Here is a 24265-nt window from a genome sequence, read left to right on the forward strand (position 1 = left end):
GGGGTTGGATCTCTGGTTGTAGAGGTGAGGGGGTGGGGTCTCTGGTTGTAGAGGTGAGGGGGTGGGGTTTCTGGTTGTAGAGGTTTGGGGGTGGGGTTTCTGGTTGTAGAGGTGAGGGGGTGGGGTCTCTGGTTGTAGAGGTGAGGGGGTGGGGTCTCTGGTTGTAGAGGTGAGGGGGTGGGGTCTCTGGTTGTAGAGGTGAGGGGGTGGGGTCTCTGGTTGTAGAGTTGAGGGGGTGGGGTCTCTGGTTGTAGAGGTGAGGGGTGGGATCTCTGGTTGTAGAGGTGAGGGGGTGGGGTCTCTGGTTGTAGAGGTGAGGGGGTGGGGTCTCTGGTTGTAGAGGTGAGGGGGTGGGGTTTTTGGTTGTAGAGGTGAGGGGGTGGGGTCTCTGGTTGTAGAGGTGAGGGGGTGGGGTCTCTGGTTGTAGAGGTGAGGGGGTGGGGTCTCTGGTTGTAGAGGTGAGGGGGTGGGGTCTCTGGTTGTAGAGGTGAGGGGGTGGGGTCTCTGGTTGTAGAGGTGAGGGGGTGGGGTTTCTGGTTGTAGAGGTGAGGGGGTGGGGTTTCTGGTTGTAGAGGTGAGGGGGTTGGATCTCTGGTTGTAGAGGTGAGGGGGTGGGGTTTCTGGTTGTAGAGGTTTGGGGGTTGGATCTCTGGTTGTAGAGGTGAGGGGGTGGAGTTTCTGGTTGTAGAGGTGAGGGGGTGGGGTTTCTGGTTGTAGAGGTGAGGGGGTGGAGTTTCTGGTTGTAGAGGTGAGGGGGTGGGGTTTTTGGTTGTAGAGGTGAGGGGGTGGGGTCTCTGGTTGTAGAGGTGAGGGGGTGGGGTTTCTGGTTGTGGAGGTGAGGGGGTTGGATCTCTGGTTGTAGAGGTGAGGGGGTTGGATCTCTGGTTGTAGAGGTGAGGGGGTTGGATCTCTGGTTGTAGAGGTGAGGGGGTGGGGTCTCTGGTTGTAGAGGTGAGGGGGTGGGATCTCTGGTTGTAGAGGTGTGGGGGTGGGGTCTCTGGTTGTAGAGGTGAGGGGGTGGGGTCTCTGGTTGTAGAGGTGAGGGGTGGGGTCTCTGGTTGTAGAGGTGAGGGGGTGGGGTCTCTGGTTGTAGAGGTGAGGGGTGGGGTTTCTGGTTGTAGAGGTGAGGGGGTGGGGTTTCTGGTTGTAGAGGTGAGGGGGTGGGGTCTCTGGTTGTAGAGGTGAGGGGGTTGGATCTCTGGTTGTAGAGATTTGGGGGTTGGATCTCTGGTTGTAGAGGTGAGGGGGTGGGGTCTCTGGTTGTAGAGGTGAGGGGGTGGGGTTTCTGGTTGTAGAGGTTTGGGGGTGGGGTTTCTGGTTGTAGAGGTGAGGGGGTGGGGTCTCTGGTTGTAGAGGTGAGGGGGTGGGGTCTCTGGTTGTAGAGGTGAGGGGGTGGGGTCTCTGGTTGTAGAGGTGAGGGGGTGGGGTCTCTGGTTGTAGAGGTGAGGGGGTGGGGTCTCTGGTTGTAGAGGTGAGGGGGTGGGGTCTCTGGTTGTAGAGGTGAGGGGGTGGGGTTTCTGGTTGTAGAAGTGAGGGGGTGGGGTCTCTGGTTGTAGAGGTGAGGGGGTGGGGTTTCTGGTTGTAGAGGTGAGGGGGTGGAGTTTCTGGTTGTAGAGGTGAGGGGGTGGGGTTTCTGGTTGTAGAGGTGAGGGGGTGGGGTTTTTGGTTGTAGAGGTGAGGGGGTGGGGTCTCTGGTTGTAGAGGTGAGGGGGTGGGGTTTCTGGTTGTGGAGGTGAGGGGGTTGGATCTCTGGTTGTAGAGGTGAGGGGGTTGGATCTCTGGTTGTAGAGGTGAGGGGGTGGGGTTTCTGGTTGTAGAGGTGAGGGGGTGGGGTCTCTGGTTGTAGAGGTGAGGGGGTTGGATCTCTGGTTGTAGAGGTGAGGGGGTGGGGTTTCTGGTTGTAGAGGTGAGGGGGTGGGGTTTCTGGTTGTAGAGGTGAGGGGGTTGGATCTCTGGTTGTAGAGGTGAGGGGGTGGGGTTTCTGGTTGTAGAGGTGAGGGGGTGGGGTTTCTGGTTGTAGAGGTGAGGGGGTTGGATCTCTGGTTGTAGAGGTGAGGGGGTGGGGTTTCTGGTTGTAGAGGTGAGGGGGTGGGGTTTCTGGTTGTAGAGGTGAGGGGGTGGGGTTTCTGGTTGTAGAGGTGAGGGGGTGGGGTCTCTGGTTGTAGAGGTGAGGGGGTGGGATCTCTGGTTGTAGAGGTGAGGGGTGGGGTTTCTGGTTGTAGAGGTGAGGGGGTGGGGTTTCTGGTTGTAGAGGTGAGGGGGTGGGGTCTCTGGTTGTAGAGGTGAGGGGGTTGGATCTCTGGTTGTAGAGATTTGGGGGTTGGATCTCTGGTTGTAGAGGTGAGGGGGTGGGGTCTCTGGTTGTAGAGGTGAGGGGGTTGGGTCTCTGGTTGTAGAGGTGAGGGGGTGGGGTCTCTGGTTGTAGAGGTGAGGGGGTGGGGTCTCTGGTTGTAGAGGTGAGGGGGTGGGGTTTCTGGTTGTAGAGGTGAGGGGGTGGGGTTTCTGGTTGTGGAGGTGAGGGGGTTGGATCTCTGGTTGTAGAGGTGAGGGGGTTGGATCTCTGGTTGTAGAGGTGAGGGGGTGGGGTTTCTGGTTGTAGAGGTGAGGGGGTGGGGTTTCTGGTTGTAGAGGTGAGGGGGTGGGGTTTCTGGTTGTAGAGGTGAGGGGGTTGGATCTCTGGTTGTAGAGGTGAGGGGGTGGGGTTTCTGGTTGTAGAGGTGAGGGGGTGGGGTTTCTGGTTGTAGAGGTGAGGGGGTTGGATCTCTGGTTGTAGAGGTGAGGGGGTGGGGTTTCTGGTTGTAGAGGTGAGGGGGTGGGGTTTCTGGTTGTAGAGGTGAGGGGGTTGGATCTCTGGTTGTAGAGGTGAGGGGGTGGGGTCTCTGGTTGTAGAGGTGAGGGGGTGGGGTCTCTGGTTGTAGAGGTGAGGGGGTGGGGTCTCTGGTTGTAGAGGTGAGGGGGTGGGGTCTCTGGTTGTAGAGGTGAGGGGGTGGGGTTTCTGGTTGTAGAGGTGAGGGGGTGGGGTTTCTGGTTGTAGAGGTGAGGGGGTTGGATCTCTGGTTGTAGAGGTGAGGGGGTTGGATCTCTGGTTGTAGAGGTGAGGGGGTGGGGTTTCTGGTTGTAGAGGTGAGGGGGTGGGGTTTCTGGTTGTAGAGGTGAGGGGGTTGGATCTCTGGTTGTAGAGGTGAGGGGGTTGGATCTCTGGTTGTAGAGGTGAGGGGGTGGGGTCTCTGGTTGTAGAGATTTGGGGGTTGGATCTCTGGTTGTAGAGGTGAGGGGGTGGGGTCTCTGGTTGTAGAGGTGAGGGGGTGGGGTCTCTGGTTGTAGAGGTGAGGGGGTGGGGTCTCTGGTTGTAGAGGTGAGGGGGTGGGGTTTCTGGTTGTAGAGGTGAGGGGGTGGGGTCTCTGGCTGTACAGGTGATGTACGGTGACATTGTGATGCCAATCCTTGGTTGGACATATGTGGTATTTTATTAGGGTATAAAGCTCCCTTTCATGAATGAGTAGTGTGAGTGCCCAGACATGCCCGGACATGCCGGACCCGTCCTTCTGGATTCATATTTTTATTGTAGACCCAGACAAAGAAGAATAAATCTTTTGCGCGATTTAAGAAATTGCAGGAATCACGTCCGGAATTTCAAGGCCAAACCCTGGAAGAGCTTCTGGAACTTCCTCTTCATCGATTGGTCAGGTAAGTTGTCTTGTGTGGAAGTTCAGAAACGTTTGCTGACACCACATGTGGGTGATGAAATCCCACAAACGGACCTCCCACCTGGACCCAGAACTAATTGGACTTGTTGGACCCTAGAACCCACCCCTCTCTCCTGCCCCTTCTTCTCCGTGTCACCCCTGTCTCCTCCCCCTTCTTCTCCTTGTCACCCCTGTCTCCTCCCCCGTCTTCTCCGTGTCACCCCTGTCTCCTCCCCCTTCTTCTCCGTGTCACCCCTGTCTCCTCCCCCTTCTTCCCATGTCACCCTCTGTCTCCTCCCCCTTCCTCCCCGTGTCACCCCCTGTCTCCTCCCCCTTCTTCCCCGTCTCACCCCTCTCTCCTCCCCCTTCTTCTCCGTGTCACCCCTGTCTCCTCCCCCTTCTTCTCTGTGTCACCCCGCTCTCCTACCCCTTCTTCTCCGTGTAACCCCTGTCTCCTCCCCCTTCTTCCCATGTCACCCCCTGTCTCCTCCCCGTGTCACCCCTGTCTCCTCCCCCTTCTTCCCCGTGTCACCCCTCTCTCCTCCCCCTTCTTCCCCGTGTCACCCCTCTCTCCTCCCCCTTCTTCTCCGTGTCACCCCTGTCTCCTCCCCCTTCTTCTCCGTGTCACCCCTTTCTCCTCCCCCTTCTTTCCCCTGTCACCCCTGTCTCCTCCCCCTTCTTCTCTGTGTCACCCCCTCTCTCCTCCCCCTTCTTTCCCGTGTCACCCCTGTCTCCTCCCCCTTCTTCTCCGTGTAACCCCTCTCTCCTCCCCCTTCTTTTCCGTGTCACCCCTTTCTCCTCCCCCTTCTTCTTCCGTGTCACCCCTCTCTCCTCCCCCTTCTTCCCCGTGTCACCCCTGTCTCCTCCCCCTTCTTCTCTGTGTCACCCCTCTCTCCTCCCCCTTCTTCTCCGTGTCACCCCTGTCTCCTCCCCCTTCTTCTTCTGTGTCACCCCTTTCTCCTCCCCCTTCTTCTTCCGTGTCACCCCTCTCTCCTCCCCCTTCTTCTCCGTGTCACCCCTTTCTCCTCCCCCTTCTTCTCCGTGTCACCCGTCTCCTCCCCCTTCTTCTCCGTGTCACCCCTGTCTCCTCCCCCTTCTTCTCCGTGTCACCCCTTTCTCCTCCCCCTTCTTCTCCGTGTCACCCCTGTCTCCTCCCCCTTCTTCTCCGTGTCACCCCTCTCTCCTCCCCCTTCTTCTCCGTGTCACCCCCTGTCTCCTCCCCCTAATTCTCCGTGTCACCCCTGTCTCCTCCCCCTTCTTCCCATGTCACCCCCTGTCTCCTCCCCCTTCCTCCCCGTGTCACCCCTGTCTCCTCCCCCTTCTTCCCCGTCTCACCCCTCTCTCCTCCCCCTTCTTTTCTGTGTCACCCCTGTCTCCTCCCCCTCCTTCCCCGTCTCACCCCTCTCTCCTCCCCCTTCCTCCCCGTGTCACCCCTGTCTCCTCCCCCTTCTTCCCCGTCTCACCCCTCTCTCCTCCCCCTTCTTCCCCGTCTCACCCCTCTCTCCTCCCCCTTCTTCTCTGTGTCACCCCGCTCTCCTCCCCCTTCTTCTCCGTGTAACCCCTGTCTCCTCCCCCTTCTTCCCATGTCACCCCCTGTCTCCTCCCCCTTCCTCCCCGTGTCACCCCTGTCTCCTCCCCCTTCTTCCCCGTGTCACTCCTCTCTCCTCCCCCTTCTTCTCCGTGTCACCCCTGTCTCCTCCCCCTTCTTCTCCGTGTCACCCCTTTCTCCTCCCCCTTCTTCCCCGTGTCACCCCTGTCTCCTCCCCCTTCTTCTCCGTGTAACCCCTCTCTGCTCCCCCTTCTTTTCCGTGTCACCCCTTTCTCCTCCCCCTTCTTCTTCCGTGTCACCCCTTTCTCCTCCCCCTTCTTCTCCGTGTCACCCCTCTCTCCTCCCCCTTCTTCCCCGTGTCACCCCTGTCTCCTCCCCCTTCTTCTCTGTGTCACCCCTCTCTCCTCCCCTTTCTTCTTCTGTGTCACCCCTTTCTCCTCCCCCTTCTTCTTCCGTGTCACCCCTCTCTCCTCCCCCTTCTTCTCCGTGTCACCCCTTTCTCCTCCCCCTTCTTCTCCGTGTCACCCCTTTCTCCTCCCCCTTCTTCTCCGTGTCACCCGTCTCCTCCCCCTTCTTCTCCGTGTCACCCCTTTCTCCTCCCCCTTCTTCTCCGTGTCACCCCTTTCTCCTCCCCCTTCTTCTCCGTGTCACCCGTCTCCTCCCCCTTCTTCTCCGTGTCACCCCTGTCTCCTCCCCCTTCTTCTACGTGTCACCCCTCTCTCCTCCCCCTTCTTCCCCGTGTCACCCCTTTCTCCTCCCCCTTCTTCCCCGTGTCACCCCTTTCTCCTCCCCCTTCTTCTCCGTGTCATCCCTTTCTCCTCCCCCTTCTTCTCCGTGTCACCCCTTTCTCCTCCCCCTTCTTCTCCGTGTCACCCGTCTCCTCCCCCTTCTTCTCCGTGTCACCCCTTTCTCCTCCCCCTTCTTCTCCGTGTCACCCCTTTCTCCTCCCCCTTCTTCTCCGTGTCACCCGTCTCCTCCCCCTTCTTCTCCGTGTCACCCCTGTCTCCTCCCCCTTCTTCTACGTGTCACCCCTCTCTCCTCCCCCTTCTTCCCCGTGTCACCCCTTTCTCCTCCCCCTTCTTCCCCGTGTCACCCCTTTCTCCTCCCCCTTCTTCCCCGTGTCACCCCTTTCTCCTCCCCCTTCTTCTCCGTGTCATCCCTTTCTCCTCCCCCTTCTTCTCCGTGTCACCCGTCTCCTCCCCCTTCTTCTCCGTGTCACCCCTGTCTCCTCCCCCTTCTTCTCCGTGTCACCCCTTTCTCCTCCCCCTTCTTCTCTGTGTCACCCGTCTCCTCCCCCTTCTTCTCCGTGTCACCCCTGTCTCCTCCCCCTTCTTCTCCGTGTCACCCCTTTCTCCTCCCCCTTCTTCTCTGTGTCACCCCTGTCTCCTCCCCCTTCTTCTCCGCCATTGGTCTTTCTGTCCTCTTCCCCCCACCACCCCGCTCTCTGCCTCACATAATGCTCTTCTTCTCTGATGTCTTGTTTGCAGATATCGGCATTATCTGACAGATCTGGTTGGGAATAATTTTCCTGGAAGTACGGAGTCTGTACAGCTGAATGGTGAGTACACCCCCGTCATAGTATCTGAGATGTGTCCCTCTGCAGGGGCCGCACCTCCCCCATGTGCCTTCATATCCCTCCAGAACATTCCGCATCAGCAAAGCTCTGACACGTCTCACGGGTTCTAGAGGTTCCCAGCAGACCTCCTCTCCTGCATTCCTTCCCATAGAGAGCAGTCAGCCCACCAACCATTCCTGAGATCTTTGTACATCCTCCTCGCTGTGTCTTTGTAGGACATCCTCCTCGCTGTGTCTTTGTAGGACATCCTCCTCGCTGTGTCTTTGTAGGACATCCTCCTCGCTGTGTCTTTGTAGGACATCCTCCTCGCTGTGTCTTTGTAGGACATCCTCCTCGCTGTGTCTTTGTAGGACATCCTCCTCGCTGTGTCTTTGTAGGACATCCTCCTCGCTGTGTCTTTGTAGGACATCCTCCTCGCTGTGTCTTTGTAGGACATCCTCCTCACTGTGTCTTTGTAGGACTTCCTCGCTGTGTCTTTGTAGGACATCCTCCTCACTGTGTCTTTGTAGGACATCCTCGCTGTGTCTTTGTAGGACATCCTCCTCGCTGTGTCTTTGTACATCCTCCTCGCTGTGTCTTTGTACATCCTCCTCGCTGTGTCTTTGTAGGACATCCTCCTCGCTGTGTCTTTGTAGGACATCCTCCTCGCTGTGTCTTTGTAGGACATCCTCCTCGCTGTGTCTTTGTAGGACATCCTCCTCGCTGTGTCTTTGTAGGACATCCTCCTCGCTGTGTCTTTGTAGGACATCCTCCTCGCTGTGTCTTTGTAGGACATCCTCCTCGCTGTGTCTTTGTAGGACATCCTCCTCGCTGTGTCTTTGTAGGACATCCTCCTCACTGTGTCTTTGTAGGACTTCCTCGCTGTGTCTTTGTAGGACATCCTCCTCACTGTGTCTTTGTAGGACATCCTCGCTGTGTCTTTGTAGGACATCCTCCTCGCTGTGTCTTTGTACATCCTCCTCGCTGTGTCTTTGTAGGACATCCTCCTCGCTGTGTCTTTGTAGGACATCCTCCTCGCTGTGTCTTTGTAGGACATCCTCGCTGTATCTTTGTAGGACATCCTCCTCGCTGTGTCTTTGTAGGACATCCTCGCTGTGTCTTTGTAGGACATCCTCGATGTGTCTTTGTAGGACATCCTCCTCGCTGTGTCTTTGTAGGACATCCTCCTCGCTGTGTCTTTGTAGGACATCCTCCTCGCTGTGTCTTTGTAGGACATCCTCCTCGCTGTGTCTTTGTAGGACATCCTCCTCGCTGTGTCTTTGTAGGACATCCTCCTCGATGTGTCTTTGTAGGACATCCTCCTCGCTGTGTCTTTGTAGGACATCCTCGCTGTGTCTTTGTAGGACATCCTCCTCGCTGTGTCTTTGTAGGACATCCTCCTCGCTGTGTCTTTGTAGGACATCCTCCTCGATGTGTCTTTGTAGGACATCCTCCTCGCTGTGTCTTTGTAGGACATCCTCCTTGCTGTGTCTTTGTAGGACATCCTCCTCGCTGTGTCTTTGTAGGACATCCTCCTCGCTGTGTCTTTGTAGGACATCCTCCTCGCTGTGTCTTTGTAGGACATCCTCCTCGCTGTGTCTTTGTAGGACTTCCTCGATGTGTCTTTGTAGGACTTCCTCGCTGTGTCTTTGTAGGACTTCCTCGCTGTGTCTTTGTAGGACATCCTCCTCGCTGTGTCTTTGTAGGACATCCTCGCTGTGTCTTTGTAGGACATCCTCCTCGCTGTGTCTTTGTAGGACATCCTCGCTGTGTCTTTGTAGGACATCCTCGATGTGTCTTTGTAGGACATCCTCCTCGCTGTGTCTTTGTAGGACATCCTCCTCACTGTGTCTTTATAGGACATCCTCGCTGTGTCTTTGTAGGACATCCTCCTCGCTGTGTCTTTGTAGGACATCCTCGCTGTGTCTTTGTAGGACATCCTCGCTGTGTCTTTGTAGGACATCCTCGCTGTGTCTTTGTAGGACATCCTCGCTGTGTCTTTGTAGGACATCCTCGCTGTGTCTTTGTAGGACATCCTCGATGTGTCTTTGTAGGACATCCTCCTCGCTGTGTCTTTGTAGGACATCCTCCTCGCTGTGTCTTTATAGGACATCCTCGCTGTGTCTTTGTAGGACATCCTCCTCGCTGTGTCTTTGTAGGACATCCTCCTCGCTGTGTCTTTGTAGGACATCCTCCTCGCTGTGTCTTTGTAGGACATCCTCCTCGCTGTGTCTTTGTAGGACATCCTCGCTGTGTCTTTATAGGACATCCTCGCTGTGTCTTTGTAGGACTTCCTCGCTGTGTCTTTGTAGGACTTCCTCGCTGTGTCTTTGTAGGACTTCCTCGATGTGTCTTTGTAGGACATCCTCCTCGCTGTGTCTTTGTAGGACATCCTCACTGTGTCTTTGTAGGACATCCTCGCTGTGTCTTTGTAGGACATCCTCCTCGCTGTGTCTTTGTACATCCTCCTCGCTGTGTCTTTGTACATCCTCCTCGCTGTGTCTTTGTAGGACATCCTCCTCGCTGTGTCTTTGTAGGACATCCTCCTCGCTGTGTCTTTGTAGGACATCCTCGCTGTATCTTTGTAGGACATCCTCCTCGCTGTGTCTTTGTAGGACATCCTCCTCGCTGTGTCTTTGTAGGACATCCTCGCTGTGTCTTTGTAGGACATCCTCCTCGATGTGTCTTTGTAGGACATCCTCGATGTGTCTTTGTAGGACATCCTCGATGTGTCTTTGTAGGACATCCTACTCGCTGTGTCTTTGTAGGACATCCTCCTCGCTGTGTCTTTGTAGGACATCCTCGATGTGTCTTTGTAGGACATCCTCCTCGCTGTGTCTTTGTAGGACATCCTCCTCGCTGTGTCTTTGTAGGACATCCTCGATGTGTCTTTGTAGGACATCCTCCTCGCTGTGTCTTTGTAGGACATCCTCGATGTGTCTTTGTAGGACATCCTCCTCGCTGTGTCTTTGTAGGACATCCTCCTCGCTGTGTCTTTGTAGGACATCCTCCTCGCTGTATCTTTGTAGGACATCCTCCTCACTGTGTCTTTGTAGGACATCCTCGCTGTGTCTTTGTAGGACATCCTCCTCGCTGTGTCTTTGTAGGACATCCTCCTCGCTGTGTCTTTGTAGGACATCCTCCTCGCTGTGTCTTTGTAGGACATCCTCCTCGCTGTGTCTTTGTAGGACTTCCTCGATGTGTCTTTGTAGGACTTCCTCGCTGTGTCTTTGTAGGACTTCCTCGCTGTGTCTTTGTAGGACATCCTCCTCGCTGTGTCTTTGTAGGACATCCTCGCTGTGTCTTTGTAGGACATCCTCCTCGCTGTGTCTTTGTAGGACATCCTCGCTGTGTCTTTGTAGGACATCCTCGATGTGTCTTTGTAGGACATCCTCCTCGCTGTGTCTTTGTAGGACATCCTCCTCGCTGTGTCTTTGTAGGACATCCTCGCTGTGTCTTTGTAGGACATCCTCCTCGCTGTGTCTTTGTAGGACATCCTCGCTGTGTCTTTGTAGGACATCCTCGCTGTGTCTTTGTAGGACATCCTCGATGTGTCTTTGTAGGACATCCTCCTCGCTGTGTCTTTGTAGGACATCCTCCTCGCTGTGTCTTTGTAGGACATCCTCCTCGCTGTGTCTTTGTAGGACATCCTCCTCGCTGTGTCTTTGTAGGACTTCCTCGCTGTGTCTTTGTAGGACTTCCTCGATGTGTCTTTGTAGGACTTCCTCGCTGTGTCTTTGTAGGACATCCTCCTCGCTGTGTCTTTGTAGGACATCCTCCTCGCTGTGTCTTTGTAGGACATCCTCCTCGCTGTGTCTTTGTAGGACATCCTCCTCGCTGTGTCTTTGTAGGACATCCTCCTCGCTGTGTCTTTGTAGGACTTCCTCGATGTGTCTTTGTAGGACATCTTCCTCGCTGTGTCTTTGTAGGACATCTTCCTCGCTGTGTCTTTGTAGGACTTCCTCGCTGTGTCTTTGTAGGACATCCTCCTCGCTGTGTCTTTGTAGGACATCTTCCTCGCTGTGTCTTTGTAGGACTTCCTCGCTGTGTCTTTGTAGGACATCCTCCTCGCTGTGTCTTTGTAGGACATCCTCCTCGCTGTGTCTTTGTAGGACATCCTCGCTGTGTCTTTGTAGGACATCCTCCTCGCTGTGTCTTTGTAGGACATCCTCGCTGTGTCTTTGTAGGACATCCTAGCTGTGTCTTTGTAGGACATCCTCCTCGCTGTGTCTTTGTAGGACATCCTCGATGTGTCTTTGTAGGACATCCTCCTCGCTGTGTCTTTGTAGGACATCCTCCTCGCTGTGTCTTTGTAGGACATCCTCCTCGCTGTGTCTTTTGTAGGACATCCTCCTCGCTGTGTCTTTGTAGGACATCCTCCTCGCTGTGTCTTTGTAGGACATCCTCCTCGCTGTGTCTTTGTAGGACTTCCTCCTCGCTGTGTCTTTGTAGGACTTCCTCGCTGTGTCTTTGTAGGACATCCTCGCTGTGTCTTTGTAGGACATCCTCCTCGCTGTGTCTTTGTAGGACATCCTCCTCGCTGTGTCTTTGTAGGACATCCTCCTCGATGTGTCTTTGTAGGACATCCTCCTCGCTGTGTCTTTGTAGGACATCCTCCTCGCTGTGTCTTTGTAGGACATCCTCCTCGCTGTGTCTTTGTAGGACATCCTCCTCGATGTGTCTTTGTAGGACATCCTCGCTGTGTCTTTGTAGGACATCCTCCTCGATGTGTCTTTGTAGGACATCCTCCTCGCTGTATCTTTGTAGGACATCCTCCTCGCTGTGTCTTTGTAGGACATCCTCCTCGCTGTGTCTTTGTAGGACATCCTCCTCGCTGTGTCTTTGTAGGACATCTTCCTCGCTGTGTCTTTGTAGGACATCCTCCTCGCTGTGTCTTTGTAGGACATCCTCACTGTGTCTTTGTAGGACATCCTCGCTGTGTCTTTGTAGGACATCCTCCTCGCTGTGTCTTTGTAGGACATCCTCGCTGTGTCTTTGTAGGACATCTTCCTCGCTGTGTCTTTGTAGGACATCCTCCTCGCTGTGTCTTTGTAGGACATCCTCGCTGTGTCTTTGTAGGACATCCTCCTCGCTGTGTCTTTGTAGGACATCCTCCTCGCTGTGTCTTTGTAGGACATCCTCCTCGCTGTGTCTTTGTAGGACATCCTCCTCGCTGTGTCTTTGTAGGACATCCTCGCTGTGTCTTTGTAGGACATCCTCGCTGTGTCTTTGTAGGACATCCTCGCTGTGTCTTTGTAGGACATCCTCCTCGCTGTGTCTTTGTAGGACATCCTCGCTGTGTCTTTGTAGGACATCCTCCTCGCTGTGTCTTTGTAGGACATCCTCCTCGCTGTGTCTTTGTAGGACATCCTCCTCCCTGTGTCTTTGTAGGACATCCTCCTCGATGTGTCTTTATAGGACATCCTCGCTGTGTCTTTGTAGGACATCCTCCTCGCTGTGTCTTTGTAGGACATCCTCGATGTGTCTTTGTAGGACATCCTCCTCGCTGTGTCTTTGTAGGACTTCCTCGCTGTGTCTTTGTAGGACATCCTCCTCGCTGTGTCTTTGTAGGACATCCTCCTCGCTGTGTCTTTGTAGATCCTCCTCTCTTGTGTCTTTGTAGGACATCCTCCTCGCTGTGTCTTTGTAGGACATCCTCGCTGTGTCTTTGTAGGACATCCTCGCTGTGTCTTTGTAGGACATCCTCGCTGTGTCTTTGTAGGACATCCTCCTCGCTGTGTCTTTGTAGGACATCCTCGCTGTGTCTTTGTAGGACATCCTCGCTGTGTCTTTGTAGGACATCCTCGCTGTGTCTTTGTAGGACATCCTCCTCGCTGTGTCTTTGTAGGACATCCTCGCTGTATCTTTGTAGGACATCCTCGCTGTATCTTTGTAGGACATCCTCGCTGTGTCTTTGTAGGACATCTTCCTCGCTGTGTCTTTGTAGGACATCCTCGCTGTGTCTTTGTAGGACATCCTCCTCGCTGTGTCTTTGTAGGACATCCTCGCTGTGTCTTTGTAGGACATCCTCCTCGCTGTATCTTTGTAGGACATCCTCGCTGTATCTTTGTAGGACATCCTCGCTGTGTCTTTGTAGGACATCTTCCTCGATGTGTCTTTGTAGGACATCCTCCTCGCTGTGTCTTTGTAGGACATCCTCGCTGTGTCTTTGTAGGACATCCTCGCTGTGTCTTTGTAGGACATCCTCCTCGCTGTGTCTTTGTAGGACATCCTCGCTGTGTCTTTGTAGGACATCCTCGCTGTGTCTTTGTAGGACATCCTCGCTGTGTCTTTGTAGGACATCCTCGCTGTGTCTTTGTAGGACATCCTCGCTGTATCTTTGTAGGACATCCTCGCTGTATCTTTGTAGGACATCCTCGCTGTGTCTTTGTAGGACATCTTCCTCGCTGTGTCTTTGTAGGACATCCTCGCTGTGTCTTTGTAGGACATCCTCCTCGCTGTGTCTTTGTAGGACATCCTCGCTGTGTCTTTGTAGGACATCCTCGCTGTGTCTTTGTAGGACATCCTCGCTGTATCTTTGTAGGACATCCTCGCTGTATCTTTGTAGGACATCCTCGCTGTGTCTTTGTAGGACATCTTCCTCGCTGTGTCTTTGTAGGACATCCTCGCTGTGTCTTTGTAGGACATCCTCGCTGTATCTTTGTAGGACATCCTCGCTGTATCTTTGTAGGACTTCCTCGCTGTGTCTTTGTAGGACATCTTCCTCGATGTGTCTTTGTAGGACATCCTCCTCGATGTGTCTTTGTAGGACATCCTCCTCGCTGTGTCTTTGTAGGACATCCTCGCTGTGTCTTTGTAGGACATCCTCTTCGCTGTGTCTTTGTAGGACATCCTCCTCGCTGTGTCTTTGTAGGACATCCTCGCTGTGTCTTTGTAGGACATCCTCCTCGCTGTGTCTTTGTAGGACATCCTCCTCGCTGTGTCTTTGTAGGACATCCTCGCTGTGTCTTTGTAGGACATCCTCCTCGCTGTGTCTTTGTAGGACATCCTCGCTGTGTCTTTGTAGGACATCCTCGCTGTGTCTTTGTAGGACATCCTCCTCGCTGTGTCTTTGTAGGACATCCTCCTCGCTGTGTCTTTGTAGGACATCCTCGATGTGTCTTTGTAGGACATCCTCCTCGCTGTGTCTTTGTAGGACATCCTCCTCGCTGTGTCTTTGTAGGACATCCTCCTCGCTGTGTCTTTTGTAGGACATCCTCCTCGCTGTGTCTTTGTAGGACATCCTCCTCGCTGTGTCTTTGTAGGACATCCTCCTCGCTGTGTCTTTGTAGGACTTCCTCCTCGCTGTGTCTTTGTAGGACTTCCTCGCTGTGTCTTTGTAGGACATCCTCGCTGTGTCTTTGTAGGACATCCTCCTCGCTGTGTCTTTGTAGGACATCCTCCTCGCTGTGTCTTTGTAGGACATCCTCCTCGATGTGTCTTTGTAGGACATCCTCCTCGCTGTGTCTTTGTAGGACATCCTCCTCGCTGTGTCTTTGTAGGACATCCTCCTCGCTGTGTCTTTGTAGGACATCCTCCTCGATGTGTCTTTGTAGGACATCCTCGCTGTGTCTTTGTAGGACATCCTCCTCGATGTGTCTTTGTAGGACATCCTCCTCGCTGTATCTTTGTAGGACATCCTCCTCGCTGTGTCTTTGTAGGACATCCTCCTCGCTGTGTCTTTGTAGGACATCCTCCTCGCTGTGTCTTTGTAGGACATCTTCCTCGCTGTGTCTTTGTAGGACATCCTCCTCGCTGTGTCTTTGTAGGACATCCTCACTGTGTCTTTGTAGGACATCCTCGCTGTGTCTTTGTAGGACATCCTCCTCGCTGTGTCTTTGTAGGACATCCTCGCTGTGTCTTTGTAGGACATCTTCCTCGCTGTGTCTTTGTAGGACATCCTCCTCGCTGTGTCTTTGTAGGACATCCTCGCTGTGTCTTTGTAGGACATCCTCCTCGCTGTGTCTTTGTAGGACATCCTCCTCGCTGTGTCTTTGTAGGACATCCTCCTCGCTGTGTCTTTGTAGGACATCCTCCTCGCTGTGTCTTTGTAGGACATCCTCGCTGTGTCTTTGTAGGACATCCTCGCTGTGTCTTTGTAGGACATCCTCGCTGTGTCTTTGTAGGACATCCTCCTCGCTGTGTCTTTGTAGGACATCCTCGCTGTGTCTTTGTAGGACATCCTCCTCGCTGTGTCTTTGTAGGACATCCTCCTCGCTGTGTCTTTGTAGGACATCCTCCTCCCTGTGTCTTTGTAGGACATCCTCCTCGATGTGTCTTTATAGGACATCCTCGCTGTGTCTTTGTAGGACATCCTCCTCGCTGTGTCTTTGTAGGACATCCTCGATGTGTCTTTGTAGGACATCCTCCTCGCTGTGTCTTTGTAGGACTTCCTCGCTGTGTCTTTGTAGGACATCCTCCTCGCTGTGTCTTTGTAGGACATCCTCCTCGCTGTGTCTTTGTAGATCCTCCTCTCTTGTGTCTTTGTAGGACATCCTCCTCGCTGTGTCTTTGTAGGACATCCTCGCTGTGTCTTTGTAGGACATCCTCGCTGTGTCTTTGTAGGACATCCTCGCTGTGTCTTTGTAGGACATCCTCCTCGCTGTGTCTTTGTAGGACATCCTCGCTGTGTCTTTGTAGGACATCCTCGCTGTGTCTTTGTAGGACATCCTCGCTGTGTCTTTGTAGGACATCCTCCTCGCTGTGTCTTTGTAGGACATCCTCGCTGTATCTTTGTAGGACATCCTCGCTGTATCTTTGTAGGACATCCTCGCTGTGTCTTTGTAGGACATCTTCCTCGCTGTGTCTTTGTAGGACATCCTCGCTGTGTCTTTGTAGGACATCCTCCTCGCTGTGTCTTTGTAGGACATCCTCGCTGTGTCTTTGTAGGACATCCTCCTCGCTGTATCTTTGTAGGACATCCTCGCTGTATCTTTGTAGGACATCCTCGCTGTGTCTTTGTAGGACATCTTCCTCGATGTGTCTTTGTAGGACATCCTCCTCGCTGTGTCTTTGTAGGACATCCTCGCTGTGTCTTTGTAGGACATCCTCGCTGTGTCTTTGTAGGACATCCTCCTCGCTGTGTCTTTGTAGGACATCCTCGCTGTGTCTTTGTAGGACATCCTCGCTGTGTCTTTGTAGGACATCCTCGCTGTGTCTTTGTAGGACATCCTCGCTGTGTCTTTGTAGGACATCCTCGCTGTATCTTTGTAGGACATCCTCGCTGTATCTTTGTAGGACATCCTCGCTGTGTCTTTGTAGGACATCTTCCTCGCTGTGTCTTTGTAGGACATCCTCGCTGTGTCTTTGTAGGACATCCTCCTCGCTGTGTCTTTGTAGGACATCCTCGCTGTGTCTTTGTAGGACATCCTCGCTGTGTCTTTGTAGGACATCCTCGCTGTATCTTTGTAGGACATCCTCGCTGTATCTTTGTAGGACATCCTCGCTGTGTCTTTGTAGGACATCTTCCTCGCTGTGTCTTTGTAGGACATCCTCGCTGTGTCTTTGTAGGACATCCTCGCTGTATCTTTGTAGGACATCCTCGCTGTATCTTTGTAGGACTTCCTCGCTGTGTCTTTGTAGGACATCTTCCTCGATGTGTCTTTGTAGGACATCCTCCTCGATGTGTCTTTGTAGGACATCCTCCTCGCTGTGTCTTTGTAGGACATCCTCGCTGTGTCTTTGTAGGACATCCTCTTCGCTGTGTCTTTGTAGGACATCCTCCTCGCTGTGTCTTTGTAGGACATCCTCGCTGTGTCTTTGTAGGACATCCTCCTCGCTGTGTCTTTGTAGGACATCCTCCTCGCTGTGTCTTTGTAGGACATCCTCGCTGTGTCTTTGTAGGACATCCTCCTCGCTGTGTCTTTGTAGGACATCCTCGCTGTGTCTTTGTAGGACATCCTCGCTGTGTCTTTGTAGGACATCCTCCTCGCTGTGTCTTTGTAGGACATCCTCCTCGCTGTGTCTTTGTAGGACATCCTCCTCGCTGTGTCTTTGTAGGACATCCTCGCTGTGTCTTTGTAGGACATCCTCCTCGCTGTGTCTTTGTAGGACATCCTCGATGTGTCTTTGTAGGACATCCTCCTCGATGTGTCTTTGTAGGACATCCTCCTCGCTGTGTCTTTGTAGGACATCCTCGATGTGTCTTTGTAGGACATCCTCCTCGCTGTGTCTTTGTAGGACATCCTCCTCGCTGTGTCTTTGTAGGACATCCTCGCTGTGTCTTTGTAGGACATCCTCCTCGCTGTGTCTTTGTAGGACATCCTCGCTGTGTCTTTGTAGGACATCTTCCTCGATGTGTCTTTGTAGGACATCCTCCTCGATGTGTCTTTGTAGGACATCCTCCTCGCTGTGTCTTTGTAGGACATCCTCGCTGTGTCTTTGTAGGACATCCTCCTCGCTGTGTCTTTGTAGGACATCCTCCTCGCTGTGTCTTTGTAGGACATCCTCCTCGCTGTGTCTTTGTTGGACTTCCTCGATGTGTCTTTGTAGGACTTCCTCGCTGTGTCTTTGTAGGACTTCCTCGCTGTGTCTTTGTAGGACATCCTCCTTGCTGTGTCTTTGTAGGACATCCTCCTCGCTGTGTCTTTGTAGGACATCCTCCTCGCTGTGTCTTTGTAGGACATCCTCCTCGCTGTGTCTTTGTAGGACTTCCTCGATGTGTCTTTGTAGGACTTCCTCCCTGTGTCTTTGTAGGACTTCCTCGCTGTGTCTTTGTAGGACATCCTCCTCGCTGTGTCTTTGTAGGACATCCTCCTCGCTGTGTCTTTGTAGGACATCCTCCTCGCTGTGTCTTTGTAGGACATCCTCCTCGCTGTGTCTTTGTAGGACATCCTCCTCGCTGTGTCTTTGTAGGACATCCTCCTCGCTGTGTCTTTGTAGGACATCCTCCTCGATGTGTCTTTGTAGGACATCCTCCTCGCTGTGTCTTTGTAGGACATCCTCCTCGATGTGTCTTTGTAGGACATCCTCCTCGCTGTGTCTTTGTAGGACTTCCTCCTCGCTGTGTCTTTGTAGGACTTCCTCGCTGTGTCTTTGTAGGACATCCTCGCTGTGTCTTTGTAGGACATCCTCCTCGCTGTGTCTTTGTAGGACATCCTCCTCGATGTGTCTTTGTAGGACATCCTCCTCGATGTGTCTTTGTAGGACATCCTCCTCGCTGTGTCTTTGTAGGACATCCTCCTCGCTGTGTCTTTGTAGGACATCCTCCTCGCTGTGTCTTTGTAGGACATCCTCCTCGCTGTGTCTTTGTAGGACATCCTCCTCGATGTGTCTTTGTAGGACATCCTCGCTGTGTCTTTGTAGGACATCCTCCTCGATGTGTCTTTGTAGGACATCCTCCTCGCTGTATCTTTGTAGGACATCCTCCTCGCTGTGTCTTTGTAGGACATCCTCTTCGCTGTGTCTTTGTAGGACATCCTCCTCGCTGTGTCTTTGTAGCACACCTTCCTCGCTGTGTCTTTGTAGGACATCCTCCTCGCTGTGTCTTTGTAGGACATCCTCACTGTGTCTTTGTAGGACATCCTCGCTGTGTCTTTGTAGGACATCCTCCTCGCTGTGTCTTTGTAGGACATCTTCGCTGTGTCTTTGTAGGACATCTTCCTCGCTGTGTCTTTGTAGGACATCCTCCTCGCTGTGTCTTTGTAGGACATCCTCGCTGTGTCTTTGTAGGACATCCTCCTCGCTGTGTCTTTGTAGGACATCCTCCTCGCTGTGTCTTTGTAGGACATCCTCCTCGCTGTGTCTTTGTAGGACATCCTCCTCGCTGTGTCTTTGTAGGACATCCTCCTCGCTGTGTCTTTGTAGGACATCCTCGCTGTGTCTTTGTAGGACATCCTCGCTGTGTCTTTGTAGGACATCCTCGCTGTGTCTTTGTAGGACATCCTCCTCGCTGTGTCTTTGTAGGACATCCTCCTCGCTGTGTCTTTGTAGGACATCCTCGCTGTGTCTTTGTAGGACATCCTCCTCGCTGTGTCTTTGTAGGACATCCTCCTCGCTGTGTCTTTGTAGGACATCCTCCTCGCTGTGTCTTTGTAGGACATCCTCCTCGATGTGTCTTTATAGGACATCCTCGATGTGTCTTTGTAGGACATCCTCCTCGCTGTGTCTTTGTAGGACATCCTCGCTGTGTCTTTGTAGGACATCCTCGCTGTGTCTTTGTAGGACATCCTCCTCGCTGTGTCTTTGTAGGACATCCTCCTCGCTGTGTCTTTGTAGGACATCCTCGCTGTGTCTTTGTAGGACATCCTCTCTGTGTCTTTGTAGGACATCCTCGCTGTGTCTTTGTAGGACATCCTCGCTGTATCTTTGTAGGACATCCTCGCTGTATCTTTGTAGGACATCCTCGCTGTGTCTTTGTAGGACATCCTCCTCGCTGTGTCTTTGTAGGACATCCTCGCTGTGTCTTTGTAGGACATCCTCCTCGCTGTGTCTTTGTAGGACATCCTCGCTGTGTCTTTGTAGGACATCCTCCTCGCTGTGTCTTTGTAGGACATCCTCCTCGCTGTGTCTTTGTAGGACATCCTCCTCGCTGTGTCTTTGTAGGACATCCTCCTCGATGTGTCTTTGTAGGACATCCTCCTCGATGTGTCTTTGTAGGACATCCTCTTCGCTGTGTCTTTGTAGGACATCCTCCTCGATGTGTCTTTGTAGGACATCCTCTTCGCTGTGTCTTTGTAGGACATCCTCTTCGCTGTGTCTTTGTAGGACATCCTCCCTGTGTCTTTGTAGGACATCCTCTTCGCTGTGTCTTTGTAGGACATCCTCCTCGCTGTGTCTTTGTAGGACATCCTCGCTGTGTCTTTGTAGGACATCCTCCTCGCTGTGTCTTTGTAGGACATCCTCGCTGTGTCTTTGTAGGACATCCTCGATGTGTCTTTGTAGGACATCCTCCTCGCTGTGTCTTTGTAGGACATCCTCCTCGATGTGTCTTTGTAGGACATCCTCCTCGATGTGTCTTTGTAGGACATCCTCCTCGCTGTGTCTTTGTAGGACATCCTCGATGTGTCTTTGTAGGACATCCTCGATGTGTCTTTGTAGGACATCCTCGCTGTGTCTTTGTAGGACATCCTCGCTGTGTCTTTGTAGGACATCCTCCTCGCTGTGTCTTTGTAGGACATCCTCGCTGTGTCTTTGTAGGACATCCTCCTCGCTGTGTCTTTGTAGGACATCCTCGATGTGTCTTTGTAGGACATCCTCGCTGTGTCTTTGTAGGACATCCTCCTCGCTGTGTCTTTGTAGGACATCTTCCTCGCTGTGTCTTTGTAGGACATCCTCGCTGTGTCTTTGTAGGACATCCTCCTCGCTGTGTCTTTGTAGGACATCCTCCTCGCTGTGTCTTTGTAGGACATCCTCCTCGATGTGTCTTTGTAGGACATCCTCGCTGTGTCTTTGTAGGACATCCTCCTCGATGTGTCTTTGTAGGACATCCTCCTCGCTGTATCTTTGTAGGACATCCTCCTCGCTGTGTCTTTGTAGGACATCCTCCTCGCTGTGTCTTTGTAGGACATCCTCCTCGCTGTGTCTTTGTAGGACATCTTCCTCGCTGTGTCTTTGTAGGACATCCTCCTCGCTGTGTCTTTGTAGGACATCCTCACTGTGTCTTTGTAGGACATCCTCGCTGTGTCTTTGTAGGACATCCTCCTCGCTGTGTCTTTGTAGGACATCCTCGCTGTGTCTTTGTAGGACATCTTCCTCGCTGTGTCTTTGTAGGACATCCTCCTCGCTGTGTCTTTGTAGGACATCCTCGCTGTGTCTTTGTAGGACATCCTCCTCGCTGTGTCTTTGTAGGACATCCTCCTCGCTGTGTCTTTGTAGGACATCCTCCTCGCTGTGTCTTTGTAGGACATCCTCCTCGCTGTGTCTTTGTAGGACATCCTCGCTGTGTCTTTGTAGGACATCCTCGCTGTGTCTTTGTAGGACATCCTCGCTGTGTCTTTGTAGGACATCCTCCTCGCTGTGTCTTTGTAGGACATCCTCGCTGTGTCTTTGTAGGACATCCTCCTCGCTGTGTCTTTGTAGGACATCCTCCTCGCTGTGTCTTTGTAGGACATCCTCCTCGCTGTGTCTTTGTAGGACATCCTCCTCGATGTGTCTTTATAGGACATCCTCGCTGTGTCTTTGTAGGACATCCTCCTCGCTGTGTCTTTGTAGGACATCCTCGATGTGTCTTTGTAGGACATCCTCCTCGCTGTGTCTTTGTAGGACATCCTCGCTGTGTCTTTGTAGGACATCCTCCTCGCTGTGTCTTTGTAGGACATCCTCCTCGCTGTGTCTTTGTAGATCCTCCTCTCTTGTGTCTTTGTAGGACATCCTCCTCGCTGTGTCTTTGTAGGACATCCTCGCTGTGTCTTTGTAGGACATCCTCGCTGTGTCTTTGTAGGACATCCTCGCTGTGTCTTTGTAGGACATCCTCCTCGCTGTGTCTTTGTAGGACATCCTCGCTGTGTCTTTGTAGGACATCCTCGCTGTGTCTTTGTAGGACATCCTCGCTGTATCTTTGTAGGACATCCTCGCTGTATCTTTGTAGGACATCCTCGCTGTGTCTTTGTAGGACATCTTCCTCGATGTGTCTTTGTAGGACATCCTCCTCGCTGTGTCTTTGTAGGACATCCTCGCTGTGTCTTTGTAGGACATCCTCGCTGTGTCTTTGTAGGACATCCTCCTCGCTGTGTCTTTGTAGGACATCCTCGCTGTGTCTTTGTAGGACATCCTCGCTGTGTCTTTGTAGGACATCCTCGCTGTGTCTTTGTAGGACATCCTCGCTGTATCTTTGTAGGACATCCTCGCTGTATCTTTGTAGGACATCCTCGCTGTGTCTTTGTAGGACATCTTCCTCGCTGTGTCTTTGTAGGACATCCTCCTCGCTGTGTCTTTGTAGGACATCCTCGCTGTGTCTTTGTAGGACATCCTCGCTGTGTCTTTGTAGGACATCCTCGCTGTATCTTTGTAGGACATCCTCGCTGTATCTTTGTAGGACATCCTCGCTGTGTCTTTGTAGGACATCTTCCTCGCTGTGTCTTTGTAGGACATCCTCGCTGTGTCTTTGTAGGACATCCTCGCTGTATCTTTGTAGGACATCCTCGCTGTATCTTTGTAGGACTTCCTCGCTGTGTCTTTGTAGGACATCTTCCTCGATGTGTCTTTGTAGGACATCCTCCTCGATGTGTCTTTGTAGGACATCCTCCTCGCTGTGTCTTTGTAGGACATCCTCGCTGTGTCTTTGTAGGACATCCTCTTCGCTGTGTCTTTGTAGGACATCCTCCTCGCTGTGTCTTTGTAGGACATCCTCGCTGTGTCTTTGTAGGACATCCTCCTCGCTGTGTCTTTGTAGGACATCCTCCTCGCTGTGTCTTTGTAGGACATCCTCCTCGCTGTGTCTTTGTAGGACATCCTCGCTGTGTCTTTGTAGGACATCCTCCTCGCTGTGTCTTTGTAGGACATCCTCGCTGTGTCTTTGTAGGACATCTTCCTCGATGTGTCTTTGTAGGACATCCTCCTCGATGTGTCTTTGTAGGACATCCTCCTCGCTGTGTCTTTGTAGGACATCCTCGATGTGTCTTTGTAGGACATCCTCCTCGCTGTGTCTTTGTAGGACATCCTCCTCGCTGTGTCTTTGTAGGACATCCTCGCTGTGTCTTTGTAGGACATCCTCCTCGCTGTGTCTTTGTAGGACATCCTCGCTGTGTCTTTGTAGGACATCTTCCTCGATGTGTCTTTGTAGGACATCCTCCTCGATGTGTCTTTGTAGGACATCCTCCTCGCTGTGTCTTTGTAGGACATCCTCGCTGTGTCTTTGTAAGACATCCTCCTCGCTGTGTCTTTGTAGGACATCCTCCTCGCTGTGTCTTTGTAGGACATCCTCCTCGCTGTGTCTTTGTTGGACTTCCTCGATGTGTCTTTGTAGGACTTCCTCGCTGTGTCTTTGTAGGACTTCCTCGCTGTGTCTTTGTAGGACATCCTCCTTGCTGTGTCTTTGTAGGACATCCTCCTCGCTGTGTCTTTGTAGGACATCCTCCTCGCTGTGTCTTTGTAGGACATCCTCCTCGCTGTGTCTTTGTAGGACTTCCTCGATGTGTCTTTGTAGGACTTCCTCGCTGTGTCTTTGTAGGACTTCCTCGCTGTGTCTTTGTAGGACATCCTCCTCGCTGTGTCTTTGTAGGACATCCTCCTCGCTGTGTCTTTGTAGGACATCCTCCTCGCTGTGTCTTTGTAGGACATCCTCCTCGCTGTGTCTTTGTAGGACATCCTCCTCGCTGTGTCTTTGTAGGACATCCTCCTCGCTGTGTCTTTGTAGGACATCCTCCTCGATGTGTCTTTGTAGGACATCCTCCTCGCTGTGTCTTTGTAGGACATCCTCGCTGTGTCTTTGTAGGACATCCTCCTCGCTGTGTCTTTGTAGGACATCCTCGATGTGTCTTTGTAGGACATCCTCCTCGCTGTGTCTTTGTAGGACATCCTCCTCGCTGTGTCTTTGTAGGACATCCTCCTCGATGTGTCTTTGTAGGACATCCTCCTCGCTGTGTCTTTGTAGGACTTCCTCCTCGCTGTGTCTTTGTAGGACTTCCTCGCTGTGTCTTTGTAGGACATCCTCGCTGTGTCTTTGTAGGACATCCTCCTCGCTGTGTCTTTGTAGGACATCCTCCTCGATGTGTCTTTGTAGGACATCCTCCTCGATGTGTCTTTGTAGGACATCCTCCTCGCTGTGTCTTTGTAGGACATCCTCCTCGCTGTGTCTTTGTAGGACATCCTCCTCGCTGTGTCTTTGTAGGACATCCTCCTCGCTGTGTCTTTGTAGGACATCCTCCTCGATGTGTCTTTGTAGGACATCCTCGCTGTGTCTTTGTAGGACATCCTCCTCGATGTGTCTTTGTAGGACATCCTCCTCGCTGTATCTTTGTAGGACATCCTCCTCGCTGTGTCTTTGTAGGACATCCTCTTCGCTGTGTCTTTGTAGGACATCCTCCTCGCTGTGTCTTTGTAGCACATCTTCCTCGCTGTGTCTTTGTAGGACATCCTCCTCGCTGTGTCTTTGTAGGACATCCTCACTGTGTCTTTGTAGGACATCCTCGCTGTGTCTTTGTAGGACATCCTCCTCGCTGTGTCTTTGTAGGACATCTTCGCTGTGTCTTTGTAGGACATCTTCCTCGCTGTGTCTTTGTAGGACATCCTCCTCGCTGTGTCTTTGTAGGACATCCTCGCTGTGTCTTTGTAGGACATCCTCCTCGCTGTGTCTTTGTAGGACATCCTCCTCGCTGTGTCTTTGTAGGACATCCTCCTCGCTGTGTCTTTGTAGGACATCCTCCTCGCTGTGTCTTTGTAGGACATCCTCCTCGCTGTGTCTTTGTAGGACATCCTCGCTGTGTCTTTGTAGGACATCCTCGCTGTGTCTTTGTAGGACATCCTCGCTGTGTCTTTGTAGGACATCTTCCTCGCTGTGTCTTTGTAGGACATCCTCGCTGTGTCTTTGTAGGACAT

The 24265-nt window shown here is 52.6% G+C and overlaps 1 protein-coding gene across 1 annotated transcript in view; it reads left to right on the forward strand.

Moving 5' to 3' along the window:
- ARHGEF39 (Rho guanine nucleotide exchange factor 39) overlaps positions 1–24265 on the forward strand; it is a gene marked incomplete in the record, with an annotated part of 172684 nt that overhangs the window by 64089 nt on the left and 84330 nt on the right. The window contains 2 exon segments of the mRNA XM_077478238.1: positions 3569–3687; positions 6723–6793. Coding sequence (XP_077334364.1) covers positions 3569–3687; positions 6723–6793 — 190 coding nt within the window.

The sequence above is a fragment of the Lithobates pipiens genome, unplaced genomic scaffold, assembly GCF_037356315.1.
Source record: "Lithobates pipiens isolate NorthernLeopardFrog02 unplaced genomic scaffold, aLitPip1_a1.2 Scaffold_13, whole genome shotgun sequence".
NCBI classification, from domain to species: domain Eukaryota; kingdom Metazoa; phylum Chordata; class Amphibia; order Anura; family Ranidae; genus Lithobates; species Lithobates pipiens.